General features: G+C 43.1%; 1 protein-coding gene across 4 annotated transcripts in view; it reads left to right on the top strand.

Annotated features, from left to right (window-relative positions):
* Window positions 1-13108, top strand: part of cramp1 (cramped chromatin regulator homolog 1) — a 50991-nt gene extending 37883 nt beyond the window's left edge. For all 4 annotated transcript variants that reach the window (XM_071412169.1, XM_071412168.1, XM_071412167.1 and 1 more), the window contains 5 exons: window positions 3324-3493; window positions 3711-3903; window positions 4027-4191; window positions 7027-7172; window positions 11233-13108. In XM_071412169.1, the coding sequence (XP_071268270.1) occupies window positions 3324-3493; window positions 3711-3903; window positions 4027-4191; window positions 7027-7172; window positions 11233-11346 (788 nt within the window). In that variant the 3' untranslated portion in view covers window positions 11347-13108. The remainder of the gene's footprint in view (window positions 1-3323; window positions 3494-3710; window positions 3904-4026; window positions 4192-7026; window positions 7173-11232) is intronic.
* The last annotated feature ends 3672 nt before the right edge of the window (window positions 13109-16780 follow it).

The following is a 16780-nucleotide window of genomic DNA, read 5'->3' as shown; positions in this document are numbered from 1 at the left end:
TTGAGTAGACTTTAGACCTACCTTTATGCCTGTGCGCAGCAGTGCTGCTGCGCTATACAGGATTCGTAGTTTTTTTACTTTGTGCGATTCATTTACCAGCTAAGAAACAAAATGTCAGAAATACTTTGAAACCAGCTACTGCAGCGTTTATTCACACTTATATATATATATATATATGCATGCATGCATATATAGCCAAATACATTTAAACTCCGTTTTTCACAATTCCCTGTCTTAGGTCAGTTAGGATCACCACTTTATTTTAAGAATGTGAAATGTACGCATAATAGTAGAGAATTATTTATTTCAGCTTTTATTTCTTTCATCACATTCCCAGTGGGTCAGAAGTTTACAGACACTCAATTAGTATTTGGTAGCATTGCCTTTAAATAAAGCTTTTTGGGTAGCCTTCCACAAGCTTCCCACAATAAGTTGGGTGAATTTTGGCACATTCCTCCTCGACAGTGCTGGTGTAACTGAGTCAGGTTTTTAGGCCTCCTTGCTCGCTCACGCTTTTTCAGTTCTGCCCACAGATTTTCTATGGGATTGAGGTCAGGGCTTTGTGATGGCCACTCCAATTACTTGACTTAGTTGTCCTTAAGCCATTTTGCCACAACTGTGGAAGTTTGCTTGGGTCAATATCCATTTGGAAGACCCATTTTCAACCAAGCTTTAACTTCCTGACTGATGTCTTGAGATGTTGCTTCAATATATCCACATAATTTTCCTCCCTCATGATGCTATCTATTTTGTGAAGTGCACCAGTCCCTCCTGCAGCAAAGCACCCCCACAACATGATGCTGCCACCCCCGTGCTTCATGGTTGGGATGATGTTCTTCTGCTTGCAAGCTCCCCCCTTTTTCCTCCAAACATAACGATGGTCATTATGGCCAAACAGTTATATTTTTGTTTCATTAGATCAGAGGACATTTCTCCAAAAAGTACGATCTTTGTCCCCATGTGCAGTTGCAAACCGTAGTCTGGCTTTTTATGGTGGTTTTGGAGCAGTGGCTTCTTCCTTGCTGAGCGGCCTTTCAGGTTATGTCGATACAGGACTCGTTTTACTGTGGGTGTAGATACTTTTGTACCTGTTTCCTCCAGCATCTTCACAAGGTCCTTTGCTGCTGTTCTGGGATTGATTTACAGAAGTGCTGAAGCGCGTAGTGCGTAAAAATCGTCTATCCTCGTTTGAAACACTCCGAGTTCCAAACTGCATCTGGAAGCAACATCCTCACAATAACTGTTTGTCTGCAGCTTCATGAAATGGGTTTCCAAGGCCAATCAGCCGCACACAAACCTAAGATTACCATGTGCAATGCCATGCGTCGGCTGGAGTGGTGTATAGCTTGCCGCCATTGAACTCTGGCACAGTGGAAATGCGTTCTTTGCGGTGGTGAATCAGCAATGATGCCAGGAGAACACTACCTGCCCGACTGCATAGTGCCAACTGTAGTTTGGTGGAGGAGGAATAAGGGTCTGGGGCTGTTTTTCATGGTTTTAGCTAGGCACCTTAGTTCCAGTGAAGGGAAATATTAACGCTACAGCATACAATGACATTCTAGACGATTCTGTGCTTCCAACTTTGTGGCAACAATTTGGAGAAGGCTGTTTCCTGTTTCACCATGACAATGCTCCCGTGCAGAAAGCGAGGTCATTACAGAAATGGTTTGTCGAGATCGGTGTGGAAGAACTTGACTGGCCTGCACAGAGCCCTAACCTCAACCCCACCGAACACCTTTGGGATGAATTGGAACGCCGACTGCGAGCCAGGCCTTATTGCCCAACATCAGTTCCCAACCTTGTGGTGAAATCCTGCATGGAGCCTTCACCGTGTGCTGTCACTTTAAGAGCGCATCAGCAGTAAGGAAGGAGGAAATAAAGACAGCTCTGCTGGCTCTCTGGGTGGTAGCTCTTGGTTGGCACTGCAGTTTGATTGTGTGTGCAATGCTGCAGAAGTCTTGTTTATTTTCAGCGTGTTTAGTTTGTAAAGTGTTTAGCTCAATCATCGGTGTGACCGCTCTAGGTCGTGGTTGTTATCATTTGGGACCGCACCGGTTATGGATCACATGGATTAGTAGCAACATTATTGCTAAGCTTTGACATACAAACCATCTGACGGACAGACAGTACAACTGCAAGCCTGAAGTCAACAGCTAAGATCTCTCTTGCTTTCTCTCTTTCTCTTCCTTCTATTGTTCCAGTGCTTTACACTGCAGCAGACTTTCTATTTTTCCGATGCGCTTCCAGTTGATGTTCATTGTCGCTGGACTATTATTGCCATGCCAGAAGTATTTGGGTTGACATTTTAGTTAAAAGGGAGGTTGCTTGCAAGTCTGTGTATTGTTATTTGAACTGTATTGAAGTGGTTTACTAATGAAATGTGGACAAGAAGATTTTGGACATTTTAAGGCCTTTGTTTTGTCTATGAACACACCCACATTCATACCCTCTGCACTCCTCCACTGGGAGGTAATACAGATTATTGCAAATTCTCAAATGTTGATGACTGGGTTCTTTCTTGTAAATTGTTTCTATGAAGTTGCCGTTCAATTGCTCTGCCATTATTATTATTGTATGAGGTATTATTGGTGGGGTTACCCCTGTGCTGTGACATGGGTTTTCTATGGTGTGTTTTAGCCAGTGAAGAGTAAAGATATCTGGCAAACAGGCTACACTCTAGGCAGTCTCTTCTGCTGATGTGTGTGGGTCTGGTAGTGGTATTCTCTCGATCCTACTCTTTTCCTTTCAGGAGAATTAATACCTGCCTGGCGCCCGAACAAAATCATTATCTTTACCTGTCTCTAACAATACCGCTACAATCTCACAAATGCTTTTGTGGCTGAGTGGAAGAATGTCCCCTCAGCAATGTTCCAACATCTAGTGGAAAGCTTTCCCAGAAGAGTGGAGGTTGTTATAGTTGCAAAGGGGGAACCAACTCCATATTAATGTCCATGAATTGGGAATGATATCTTTGACGAGCAGGTGTTCACATACTTTGGTCATGTAAAGTATATTGCAATAAATGTGATCATACTTGGTTATTTCATTAACAAATGTGAGAGAGATTCTCGCACTGTAGAGCCCTGTCCACCCACCAACATGGCTGGTGAAATAGACCTCTTACCCGCCAATGCCCAAATCTATTCTAATTTGGCAGGTGGTGGGTGTTCGGTTTAGGTTATGGTTATGTTTTATTTTTCCCTTTCACCTTTTTAGACCATCTATTTTAAGGCCCATCTAGGCCAGGCCCACTGATGATGGAAATTAGCGCACTCGGAATCTTGACAATTTAACAGGTGATGATTCTATGTTTTTCCATCCAGGTGCCATTGACCTGGCAGCCAAATCAGCAGGCATCATCCCAGGCAGCCCCTGTCGAGAGCTGGAGGCCCCCAGTCCAGACGGAAGGCCCCTCTCGACCTCTCACCCTGGAGTGGTGTATGCTGGTCCTGGTCCTCCCCAGCCACAGCTCCTCCAGCAGGCCTCCTCTGAGGTGAGTGGAACGCTGAAAGAAGGGAAAGAGAAACGGTAATATGTAGAGATCTAAAAGACAATGGACCCTATTTCTACCTGGGTTGTGTTCAAAAGGCCGGACACTGTTTTGAACAAGGGAGGTGCTACAGGAACTTGTCCAATAAGAGCACACATTTTCATATATTTTTACACATTAATTCTAACCCTGTATCATTCTTTCCCTAACCCTCCACCAGGTTTTGCTGCAGAACGGCCTCCCCCCTCCGTCTCCAGGAGTAGCAGGTGACTCGCTCCTCTCCCCGCCCAGCGTGGCTTCTCTGCTGGACATCTCTCTCCCAGGACCCCCAGAGGAAGCCATGGCTCCTGGAGGGCCACAAACACACATCAGTGACTCAATCATTGAGCTGGCCATCAACTCAGCACACTACGGTAAGTGAAGGGGGCGTTGTTAGAGGTGCGTGTGCTTCTAAAAATAGGATTTTGTACTGTTTTTGTAGTGTAGCCTGAATCTGTTTACATCTCTCACGTGCTGTCGCTTTCTTTCGCTCTCAGGTGATGAGGCATCCCTCTCTCCTGCCAAGCTGAATGGTAGTGAGTGCTCTAAGCTCCTACCCTGTACCTCAGTCAGCCCCTCCAGAGGCTGGATCCCTTCCCCCAGCCACGACCCTCAGTGGTACCCCAACGACTCCACTGACTCTTCATTTGGCTGCCTGCTATGTAAGACGGACACACATACTTTTATATGTATGTACAGTTGAATTCGGAAGTTTACATGCGCTTAGGTTGGAGTCATTAAAACTTGTTTTTCAACCACTCCACAAATTTCTTGTTAACAAACTAGTTTTGGCAAGTCAGTTAGGACATCTGCTTTGTGCATGACACAAGTAATTTTTCCAATAATTGTTTACAGATTATTTCACTTATAATTCACTGTATCACATATCCAGTGGGTTAGAAGTTTACATACACTAAGTTGACTGTGCCTTTAAACAGCTTGGAACATTCCAGAAAATGATGTCATGGCTTTAGAAGCTTCTGATAGGCTAATTGACATAATTTGAGTCAATTGGAGGTGTACCTGTGGATGTATTTTAAGGCCTACCTTCATGCCTCTTTGCTTGACATCATGGGAAAATCAAAAGAAATCAGCCAAGACCTCAGAAAAACAATTGTAGACCTCCACAAGTCTGGTTCATCCTTGGGAGAAATTTCCAAACGCCTGAAGGTACCTTGTTCATCTGTACAAACAACAGTACGCAAGTATAACCACCATGGGTCCACGCAGCCGTCATACCGCTCAGGAAGGAGACACGTTCTGTCTCCTAGAGATGAATATACTTTGGTGCGAAAGTGCAAATCAATCCCAGAACAACAGCAAGGGACCTTGTGAAGATGCTGGAGGAAACGCTGTTGCGCCTTCTTCACCACACTGTCTGTGGGTGGACCATTTCAGTTTGTCCGTGATGTGTACACCGAGGAACTTAAAACTTTCCACCTTCTCCACTACTCAAGCCTACCACTGTAGTATCGTCAAACTTGATGATTGAGTTGGAGGTGTGCATGGCCACGCGGTCGTGGGTGAACAGGGAGTACAGGAGAGGGCTGAGAACGCACCCTTGTGGGGCCCCAGTGTTGAGGATCAGCTGGGTGGAGATGTTGTTTCCTACCTTCACCACCTGGGGGTGGCCCGTCAAAGTCCAGGACCCAGTTGCACAAGGCGGGGTCGAGACCCAGGGTCTCAAGCATGATGACACGTTTGTAGGGCACTAAATGCTGAGCTGTAGTCGATGAACAGCATTCTTACGTAGATATTCCTCTTGTCCAGATGGGTTAGGGCAGTGTGATTGCGATTGCGTCGTCTGGACCTATTGGGGCGGTAAGTAAATTGTAGTGGGTCTAGGATGTCAGGTAGGGTGGAGGTGATATGATCCTTGACTAGTTTCTCAAAGCACTTCATGATGACGGAAGTGAGTGCTACGGGGCGAAAGTCGTTTAGCTCAGTTACCTTAGCTTTCTTGGGAACAGGAACAATGGTGGCCCTCTTGAAGCATGTGGGAACAGCAGACTGGGATAGGGATTGATTGAATATGTCCGTAAACACACCAGCCAGCTGGTCTGCGCATGCTCTGTGGACACAGCTAGGGATGCCATCTGGGCTGGCAGATGGGTTAACACGTTTAAATGTTTTACTCATGTTGGCTGTGGTGAAGGAGAGTCTGCAGGTTTTGGGAGTGGGCTGTGTCGCTGGCACTGTATTGTCCTCAAAGCGAGCGAAGAAGTTGTTTAGTTTGTCTGGGAGCAAGACATCGGGGTCCGCGACGGGGCTGGTTTTCTTTTTGTAGTTCGTGATTGACTGTAGACCCTGCCACATTCCTCTCGTGTCTGAGCCGTTGAATTGCGACTCTACTTTGTCTCTATACTGACGCTTAGCTTGTTTGATTGCCGGTCATCTTGCCTTGATTAAAAGCAGTGGATCGCGCTTTCAGTTTTGCGCGAATGCTGCCATCAATCCATTGTTTTCTGGTTGGGGAAGGTTTTAATAGTCGCTGTTGTACCAACATCACCGATGCACTTGCTAGTAAACTCACTCACCGAATCAGCGTGTACGCACATCAATGTTGTTCAACGCTATCCGGAACATATCCCAGTCCACGTGATCGAAGCAATCTTGAAACGTGGAATCAGATTGGTCGGACCAGCGTTGACCAGACCTGAGCATGGGCGTTTCCTCTTTTAGTTTCTGTCTATAGGCTGGGAGCAACAAAATGGAGTCGTGGTCAGATTTGTCGAAAGGAGGGCGGGGGATGGCTTTGTATGCGTCGCAGAAGTTAGTAACAATGATCCAGAATTTTCCCAACCCGGGTCGCGCATTCGGTATGCTGATAAAATTTAGGGAACCTTGTTTTCAGATTATCCTTGTTAAAATCCCCAGCTACAATAAATGCAGCCTCAGGATATATGGTTTCCAGTTTACATAGAGTCCAATGAAGTTCTTTCAGGGCCGTCGAGGTGTCTGCTTGGGGGGGAGATGTACATGACTGTGATTATAATCGAAGATAATTTTCTTGGTAGATAATGCGGTCGGCATTTGATTGTAAGGAAATACTAATTGAGTGTATGTAAACTTCTGACCCACTGGGAATGTGATGAAAGAAATAAAAGCTGAAATAAATCATTCTCTCTACTATTATGCTGACATTTCACATTCTTAAAATTAAGTGGTGATCCTAACTGACCTAAAACAGACAATTTTTACTAGGATTACATTTCAGGAATTGTGAAAAACTGAGTTAAAATGTATTTGGCTAAGGTGTATGTATAAACTTCCGACTTCAACTGCATGTATGCAAACACACACGTACAGTATATACGCACACGCAGCCACTATCACCAGTCTCTGGCAATGATGACTTTCTATTGAACTGAACCTGATGATGAAGCCAATTGAAGCAGGATTACTCTGAGCCCAGAAGCATTAGCTCAACTGAGATTTGTTTTGAATTGTGTTGTCTCAATTTCAAACAATTTTAACTCACCCCCCCCCCCCAACAGCGAGCCTGGTGTCCCCTGATAAGGGAAGACGAAGTTCCCTGACCCCCTCTGGCCCCTCCAGTGGGACAGCCCTCCTCGGACCCAGGTTTCTGGACTGCAACTCCCATGATTCCTTTCAGTCCCGCGGCCTGCCAGACGTAGCGGAGGTAAGACCACCCCAGTAGGAAGCATATTACTACATCCCTCCCTTGCACGATTTTCACCTTTTTGTTTCTTTACAGTTTAAATCAAATGTATTTGTCACATGCGCCAAATACAACAGGTGTAGCCTTACCGTGAAATGCTTACTTACAAGCCCTTAACCAACACTAGTTTTAAGAAAAATATTTACTAAATAAACTAAAGTTAAAAAAAATAAAAGAACAAGAAAGAGGCTTTATACAGGGGGTACCGAGTCAATGTGAGGGGGTACAGGTTAGTCGAGGTAATATGTGTACAGTACCAGTCAAAAGTTTGGACACACCTACTCATTCCAGGGTTTTTCTTTATTTTTACTTTTTTCTACATTGTAGAATAATAGTGAAGACATCAAAACTATGATAACACATATTGAATCATGTAGAAACCCAAAAAGTATTAAACAAATCAAAATATATTTCAAGTTGTTCAAATAGCCACCCTTTGCGTTGATGACAGCTTTGAACTCTTGGCATTCTCTCAACCAGCTTCACCTGGAATGCTTTTCCAATAGTCTTGAAGGAGTTCCCACATGCTGAGCACTTGTTGGCTGCTTTTCCTTCACTCTGCGGTCCAACTCATCCCAAACCATCTGTTGCGTTGAGGTCGGGTTATTGTGGTGGCCAGGTCATCTGATGCAGCACTCCATCACTCTCCTTGGTCAAATAGCCCTTACACAGCCTGGAGGCGTGTTGTGTCAGTGGCCTGTTGAAAAACAAATGATAGTCCCACTAAGCGCAAACCAGTTGGGATGGCGTATCGCTGCAGAATGCTGTGGTTGCCTTGCTGGTTAAGTGTGCCTTGAATTCTAAATAAATGACCAACAGTGTCACCAGCAAAGCACCATCACACCACCTCCTCCATGCTTCACAATGGGAACCGCACATGCGGAGATCATCTGTTCACCTACTCTGCGTCTCACAAAGACACGGTGGTTGGAACCAAAAATCTCAAATTTGGACTCCTCAGACCAAAGGACAGATTTCCACTGGTCTAATGTTCATCGTGTTTCTTGGCCCAAGCAAGTCTTCTTCTTATTGGTGTCCTTCAGTAGTGGATTCTTTGCGGGAATTTGACCATGAAGGCCCGATTCACGCGTTCTCCTCTGAACAGTTGATGTCTGTTACTTGAACTCTGAATCATTTATTTGGACTGCAATTTCTGAGGCTGGTAAATCTCTAATGAACTTGTCCTTTGCAGCAGAGGTAACTCTGGCTGTTCCTTTCCTGTGGTCATCCTCATGAGAGCCAGTTTCCTCATAGCGCATGATGGTTTTTGCTTCTGCACTTGAAGAAACTTTCAAAGTTCCTGAAGTTTTCCACATTGACTGACCTTTGTCTTAAAGTAATGATGGACTGTCATTTCGCTTTGCTTATTTGAGCTGTTCTTGCCATATGGACTTGGTCTTTTACCAAATAGCCCTATCTTCTGTATACCACCCCTACCTTGTCACAACACAACTGATTGGCTCAAACAAAAGAAATTCAAAGAAATTCCACAAATTAACTTTTAACAAGGCACACCTGTTAATTGAAATGCATTCCTCATGAAGCTGGTTGAGAGAATGCCAAGAGTGTGCAAAGCTGTCATCACACAAAGGGCGGCTGTTTTTGAAGAATCTCAAATATAAAATGTGTTTTGATTTGTTAACACTTTGGGTTATTACATGATTCCATATGTGTCATAGTTTTGATGTCTTCACTATTATTCTACAATGTAGAAAAGAGTCAAAATAAAGAAGAACCCTGGAATGAGTAGGTGTGTCCAAACTTTTGACTGGTGCTGTACATGTAGGGATGGGTGAAGTGACTAGTTAATAGATCATAAATATAGAGTAGTGGCAACGTAAAAAAGTGGGGTCAATGCAAATAGTCCAGGAAACCATTTGAGTTGCTGTTCAGTAGACTTATGGCTTGGGGGTAGAAGATGTTAAGGAGCTTTTTGAACCCAGACTTGGTGCTCCGGTACCGCTTGCCGTGCAGGAGCAGAGAGAACAGTCTGACTAGGGTGGCTGGAGTCTTTGGCAATTTTTATGGCCGTCCTCTGACACCGCCTGGTATAGAGGTCCTAGATGGCAAGAAGCTTTGCCCCAGAGATGTATTGGGCCGTACGCACTACCCTTCGTAGCGCCTTGTGGTCAGAGGTCTAGCAGTTACCATACCAGGCGGGGATGCAACCGGTCAGGATGCTCTCAATGGTGCAGCTGAATAACTTTTTGAGGATCTAAGGACCCATTTCAAATCTTTGAAGTCTCCTGAGGGGGAATAGGTGTTGTCGTGCCCTCTTCACAACCGTCTTGTTGGGTTTGGACTAGGGCTGGGCGATATTGCCAAAATATAATATCATATATGGTATTTTTCAAATTTGACGGTATGTTTTTGATTTAATAAAAGTGTGGCCACACACACACACACACACACACATTTATTTATTTCAGTCTGGCTTTCTCCATTCTGATTGTTTTATACTGCTCAATTCAACTTCAACCTAACATTTCCTGCATTTCCATAAATTTCTGCATTTCCTGCACTCATTTGAGATCATTGCCACGATATGGGCAAAAAATCTAGGCCTTAATTTTACCAAATGTTGCGATTTTAGATCAAAACAGTTGGGTGAACTTTTGGAATCATGGAAATATAATATTTATTCTAATTCTATAGTTAGAATATAAATAATAGGGTGCACTTTGAATGCAGTGTTTGACATGACAATGAATGAAGATGCCATGGACGAGTTAATGTGACAGGGTAGGATCCAAAGTGATGTTCCGTGGACCCTATAATCTTTGGCTACATTAAATCTTTATTCATGTAGCCAACATATTCATGCTTCGCCTATTCCTCATTGATTTAGAAAATACTGTTACACAAACAACATGCTGATTTAGGCCTCCGCCAACACTGGTATCCGGCTGTATTAGCTAGCTACGTTTGCTCTGACTCAGTACTTTTGTTAGCTTAGCTCGTTAGCTAGCCAGCTAACTAGCGATTAGCATTAGTGGCTAACACGAACTAATATTGTAATTATAGAACACTTGTGGATTTATATTAAGATCAAATTGGAAACAACATTGTTGCATGTGCTGCATTGACCATGCAAACTGAACGAAAGTGTCTCGTGGTCAAGCGACAACAAATGCGCTCTTTGAGTGACGGGTTGGGACTAGGTCTGTGTGGAAAGCGGCATGGGAAGAGAGCGGAGAGGGATGACTCAAGTAGCGGCGTAAACTATACAAATGGACGTTACACACGCCGTATCACATTTAACAAACCAAACATTCAAATGCCGTTATAGACGGTAAAGTAAAAATCCAAACCGGTCCGTGCATCAATAACGGTATATAGAAAAATACGGTATACCGCCCAGCCCTAGTTTGGACCATGATAGTTTTGTTCCAGGTCTCTGACCACCTCCCTATAGGCTGTTTCCGGTGCAGGCAAGCTTAACTTCTTGGCGCACAGATCCCGATTACGGGATCATTTTCCTAAACAACCGCTGAATTGCAGAGCGCCAAATTCAAAAATAATACTAAAAATATTTATACTCATGGAATCACAAGTGAAATATACCAAAACACAATTTAGCTTGTTGTTAATCCACCTATCGTGTCAGATTTTGAAAATATGCTTTACAGCGAAAGCATCATTGATTGAGTGTATCAACGTCCAGGCAATCCGTCTGGCCTTGTGAATGTTGACCTGTTTAAAGGTCTTACTCACATCGGCTACGGGGAGTGTGATCAGTCGTCTGGAACAGTTGGTGCTCTCATACATGCTTCAGTGTTGCTTGCCTCGAAGAGCGCAAGTCACTTTGAACGTCTGGTAGGCTTGTGTCACTGGGCAGCTTGTTTAGAGTTTGAATCCGTTATATTGTATTTTTTTTTAGAGCAACAACAAATTCATTATTTTTGGGCATATTTATCAAAAACAAGATTCAAATGTTGGTCACTCCCTTGTCAATACTCTGGAAGCATGTTCTTCAGTTATTCCGTGACTATCTAATATGTGGTTATCTTCATCCCTGCAGGTAGACACCCAGCTGGCCTGCATGATGAGTGAGAGCAGCGTGGATTACATCGCCCGCTTCAACGATTTGGCACAGGAGCTGGCTGTCACAGAGCCGCACCTCACACCCTCATAAATTTGAAATAATCTGGGGCAGGCTTTAGGATCTGTCTGTCAGTTGCCCCTCCCACTCCTTCAGAAGTGCAAGGATGTAGGGGGTGGAGAGACACTCCTTCACCTATATAGTTTGTGAAAGAAAGTGCAATAACCAAGGCCATTGGCCTGAACAGAAGAAGCACTCAGATCTACCTTGGCACAGTCCAACTGGAACAGGTTTAAACTCTTTCTGATGGGTTCTGAAATGGTTTCCTCTGGTTCTGAAGGCCTGTGGACCAGTTTTAACTGGTTCTGATTGGTTTGGAATCGATTTCAACTGATTCTGATGGGTTCGGAAACAGTTTCAGATAGTTCTGACTGATTTCAACTGGTTCTTATGGGTTCCAGCTGGCTTGTTTGTTTGGACCATTCTGTCTGTTCTGCCTAGCGAGCCACCCGTTTACAAAACACAACCTCATGTAAAGAAAAAAACAATGCCATATATGAACAAAAGACTGGGTCTGTCCTTGTCCTCTTGTCTCCCTCTTCCCTCTGAGAAATATCAAACCGAAGACATTTGAATGCAAAATGTAAATGTCAGACAAACTTGAAAATAACTACTGATGAACTTCTGAACTGCTGGTAGCGTGTCCTTCTCCGTCTTGTCAGTTTAATACGTCCACATGAACTAACACCACTTAATAATTTAATCTGTTGAAACTGAACAAGCCATATGAGTGGAACTGATATGAATTTGTATCCCAGGCCAAGCATACGTGTGTCTCTCCCTCCATATCAATGCAAAAAAGTTTGACACTCCACTTGAACATCTACTCCAACTCACCCAGCAACATATCTGTGTTAGTCTCTGTTTTTTCTTCTCAACCAATGCTTTGAAACTACCTAAAACCTCATTTCAGTTTTCTGTAGCAAAATGTTTTGTAACGTTGCGCCCTACTGAATGCAACCCGTGTGTGCTTTTGTTTAACACCACAACACCACAGCACTCTATCCTATGATGCCTGGTTGGTTGTCAGTCGAGGGGTGTGTTTTAGAGGTCCCCAGCTGACTAAAGGATCAATCATATTATGAGGGTTTTTAGACACAGAAATATGGTCACGCTCCAGGATGACTAAATTGGAGATGTTGCATCAACCAATGTTTGTATCATCGACTATGCAGTCCGGCATCAGATTACTACGCTCGAGTTCCTGCCTGACTACATTGCAGCAAATGCCAGAAATGATGAAGCTTGTTTCCAGGACTAACTGTCCAAAATGGCACCCTATTTCCTATATAGTGCACTGCTTTTGACCAGAGCCTATAGGGCCAAGGTCAAAAGGAGTATGCTATGTAGGAAATAGGTTGCCAATTCGGACACACCCAATGCCTAGATTTCAGCTAAGGATTTTGATATGAGTAATCACATTGACACAATGTTCAAATACTAAATGTCCGATTTTTATTTAATTTTTTAACACACTAAAAGAAATGTTCAAGCTACAAATGTGGATTATGTCTAAAGACTTCTATAGCGGGTGTCTTTTAAATTGGGGCATGGAGTCCTTTCTCTGTGTGTAAATTTAATCTTTAACAATTCCAGTATTCACTGCGCTTTTGTAACATAATACTGTAAATTATTCTTATTTGGACTATTTATTGTAAACCGGTTGAGAAATTTTTGTTTTAAAATGAGCTATGTAATATTTTTGCATTGTAATTTCAGACAAATACCATAATATATCAGCAGTAATATTGGAGTTTTTAACCATGTTTAATAAAAAAAACTATTTAAAAATTGGGCCCATACAAAATTGGTCGTCATTAGTTACTTTAGCCACAATGTCAGAGTTCGTGTGATATTGTATGTATTCCGGTTTATGGTTCGTGGGCAATGACCAATCAGATGAGGTGGTGTGTGTGTATGCCAACCGGCTTGCGGGGGAGACGAGAGCCATGCATTAGTTTTTTTTTGCTATAATAAAACCAACTAAATGCAAAAGGGTAATCAGATGTCTTATTCAAAGTCCGCTTGCAAGCTTATCATTTTTTCCCTTACTCATAGTTACTTTTCTTAAGCCAAAATAGGTTTACTTCAATATCTGTATTTTTAAAATGGCATGTAGACAAAAAAATTGATATCTTGATTTTAGATTTGTTTTAGCCACTTAACATAGCCTTGCAGTCCACCTTTTTGGTGTTTTGTACCAGTTTCCATTTGTACAAAGGCATAGAATATGGCAAAACACTTTCATAATTATAATTCGACTTACATGGCACATTTCTAGACACCCAAAGCTCTTTACAGTGTAAGGGGTACGGCGGAGCTCAGGTCCTCACTAGTATATACAACCTTATGTTATACGAGGGAAATTGTATTTATGTAGCTAGTGCTGATGGTGAGGACTTGTGAAGAGCAGAATCAACAACCTCTGCATAATCATAACATTTGCTTTGTGAGAAGGTGTTAAGTTCACAGTTAGCTATTATGTGAATCTGAAAAGTACAAGTGGCCTGGCTTTGGCCCTAAGTGAGAGCAGGTCCGCCGGAGCCATGGCCCAGTGAGACATATGCCGGTCTGCATAGTTGAAAACAGAAAAATCTGAGCCTTTTGGAAACACTGGGGGAAATGCTATATGGAAATGTGCAATTACATACTCAATTACAAAAATAATTGTAATTATTAGCCCATCCAGGTTCTTCAGAGGACAAAAGTTAATTCGTTTTACATGTCGTTTTTAGATATCAAATCTTATTGGTCACATACCCATGGTTAGCAGATGTTATTGCAAGTGTAGCAAAAGGCTTATGCTTCTAATTCCGACAGTGCAATAATATCTAACAAGTAATCTAACAAATTCACAATGACTACCTTATACACCCAAATGTAAAGGGATGAATAAGAATATGTACATATAAATATATGGATGAGGGATGGCTGTGCGGCATATGCAAGATGCAGTAGATGGTATAGAATACAGTATATAAATATGAGATGAGTAATGTAGGATATGTTAACATTTATTAAAGTGCCGTTATTTAAAGTGACTAGTGATCCATTTATTAAAGTGGCCAGAGATTTGAGTCTATGTTGGCAACAGCCTTTCTGTTAGTGATGGCTGTTTAACAGTCTGATGGCCTTGAGATAGAAGCTGTTTTTCAGTCTCTCGGTCCCAGCTTTGATGCACCTGTACTGACCTCGCCTTCTGGATGATAGCGGGGTGAACAGGCAGTGGCTCGGGTGGTTGTTGTCCTTGATTATCTTTTTGGCCTTCCTGTGACATCGGGTGCTCTAGATGTGCCTTGGAATAGCAGGTAGTTTTCCCCTGGTGATGCGTTGTGCAGACCTCACTACCCTCTGGAGAGTCTTGCGGTGGTGCAGTTGCCATACCAGGCAGTGATACAGCCCGACAGGATGCTCTCGATTGTGCACCTGTAAAAGTTTGAGTGTTTTAGGTGACAAGCCGAATTTCTTCAGCTTCCTGAGGTTGTTCGAGGTGCTGTTGCTCCTTCTTCACCATGCTGTCTGATATTGTTTTATACATTGTTCATACAGTATTACATACAGTATGAAATGAATGCTCTCGCTCTGGATAAGAGCGTCCGCTAAATGACAAATGTACATGGTACTTTTTTTTTATACACAGTATTACATGATAAGAATACAGTTTGATATCATGACATACTCTTGCAATAAGTGCCATAGGATCTTTAGTGAACAGAGTTGGGGCACTCGTTTTTAAAGTCAGTCAATAAAATTGAAGATGGGACTGAGGAACATTAGTTAGTACTTCAACATTATTAAAAGTACATGGTATAAATGACAAAGATCTGTCTTTGAACTGACTGCCTTCTTGCTAATTTCAGCAACATATTTCTCTTTGGCTTTTGTTTGACTTTCCCCTGGTGGCATTCATATGTCTTTGTTCCCACAACTTGAAACGGAACACATTTGAATGGGAGACTTTTACTCTCTCAACTGAGTTTTTTTTTCGTTCCAAAAGCTGTGCATCTGAAGGGCAACAGATGAGGCCTCCCGCTCTTTTCTATTCCATCAGCGTCACTCAGAGGCGTGGTTATTTCACAAGCAGAATCATCAATGGCAGAAATTGCCCTGACATTACCTAGTTGCTAAAATGCTGTAAGTTGTTTATATTCAGCCTAAGTATTGCAATTCACCTAGCTTCCACATGGGTGAGACATTCTACACGTACAGTGCATTTGGAAAGTATTCAGACCCCTTTTTCCAAATTTTGTTACATTACAGCCTTATTCTAAAATGTATTAAATTGTTTTTTGCTCATCAATCTACACAATACCCCATAATGACAAAGCAAAAACAGGTTTAGACATTTGTTTCTCAAGGACTCTCAGTCCATGAGAAACAAAATTATTTGGTCTGTGAAATCAAGATTGAACTCTGGCCTGAATGCCAAGCGTCACGTTCTGGAGGAAACCTTGCACCATCCCTACGGTGAATCATGGTGGTGGCAGCATCATGCTGTGGGGATGTTTTTCAGCAGCAGGGACTAGGAGACTAGTCAGAATGAGGAATAGATGAACGGAACAAAGAACAGAGATCCTTGATGAAAACTTGCTCCAGAGCACGCAGGACCTCAGACTGGGGTGAAGGTTCACCTTCCAACAGGTCAAGTCTCTGAATGTCCTTGAGTGTCCCGGACTTGAACCCAATCGACCATCTCTGGAGAGACCTGAAAATAGCTGTGCAGCGATGCTCCCCATCCAACTTGACAAAGCTTGAGAGGCTCTGCAGAGAAGAATGGGAGAAACTCCCCAAATACAGGTGTGCCATGCCTGTAGCGTCATACCCAAGAAGACTCAAGGCTGTAATCGCTGCCAAAGGGGATTCAAAAAAGTACTGCGTAAATGGTCTGAATACTTAAGTAAATGTGATATTTCAGTTTATTTGTAATAAATGTGCAAATATTTCTAAACTGTTTTTTTCCTTGTCGTTATGGGGTGTTGTGTGTAGATTGAGAGAGAGAAAAACAATTCAATCCATTTTAGAGAATGGTGATGCTGGAGAGACCGATGAGTAATAGGAAAGTCTAGTGCGGGGTGAGTTGGGCTAGCACCCCACCACAGTCCTCTGCAAGGGGGCAACCCCAAGCAAACCAAAAGGAACCATACCCCCAGGGCCTTCCGAGAGGGGTTTACGTGGACGGATAACACTAACGACAAGGCTTGTGGAACAAGATGCCACTGCATAAAACTGTAGGAACAAAAGGACTACAAATCTACTAAACAAAGGCGAAGTTCCGACCTGAGCCAACAAAGCAGCAGTGCACAGACTTGGTATCTGGTGAGACGCAGGAGGTTTCCAGCCAGGAAACGCACCACAGTGCTGAAGACCTCTACGCAGCTGAAAAACTTGGAGGCTGTTACGCCTTCAGAGGAGGAGAAAGTCAGAGACCCCAGAGAATGTGGAACCCAGAGCAGGGAATGTCAAGTGG

The sequence above is a fragment of the Salvelinus alpinus genome, chromosome 1 (genome assembly GCF_045679555.1).
Source record: "Salvelinus alpinus chromosome 1, SLU_Salpinus.1, whole genome shotgun sequence".
Lineage (NCBI taxonomy): Eukaryota > Metazoa > Chordata > Actinopteri > Salmoniformes > Salmonidae > Salvelinus > Salvelinus alpinus.
This window is presented reverse-complemented; position numbering and strand designations above follow the sequence as displayed.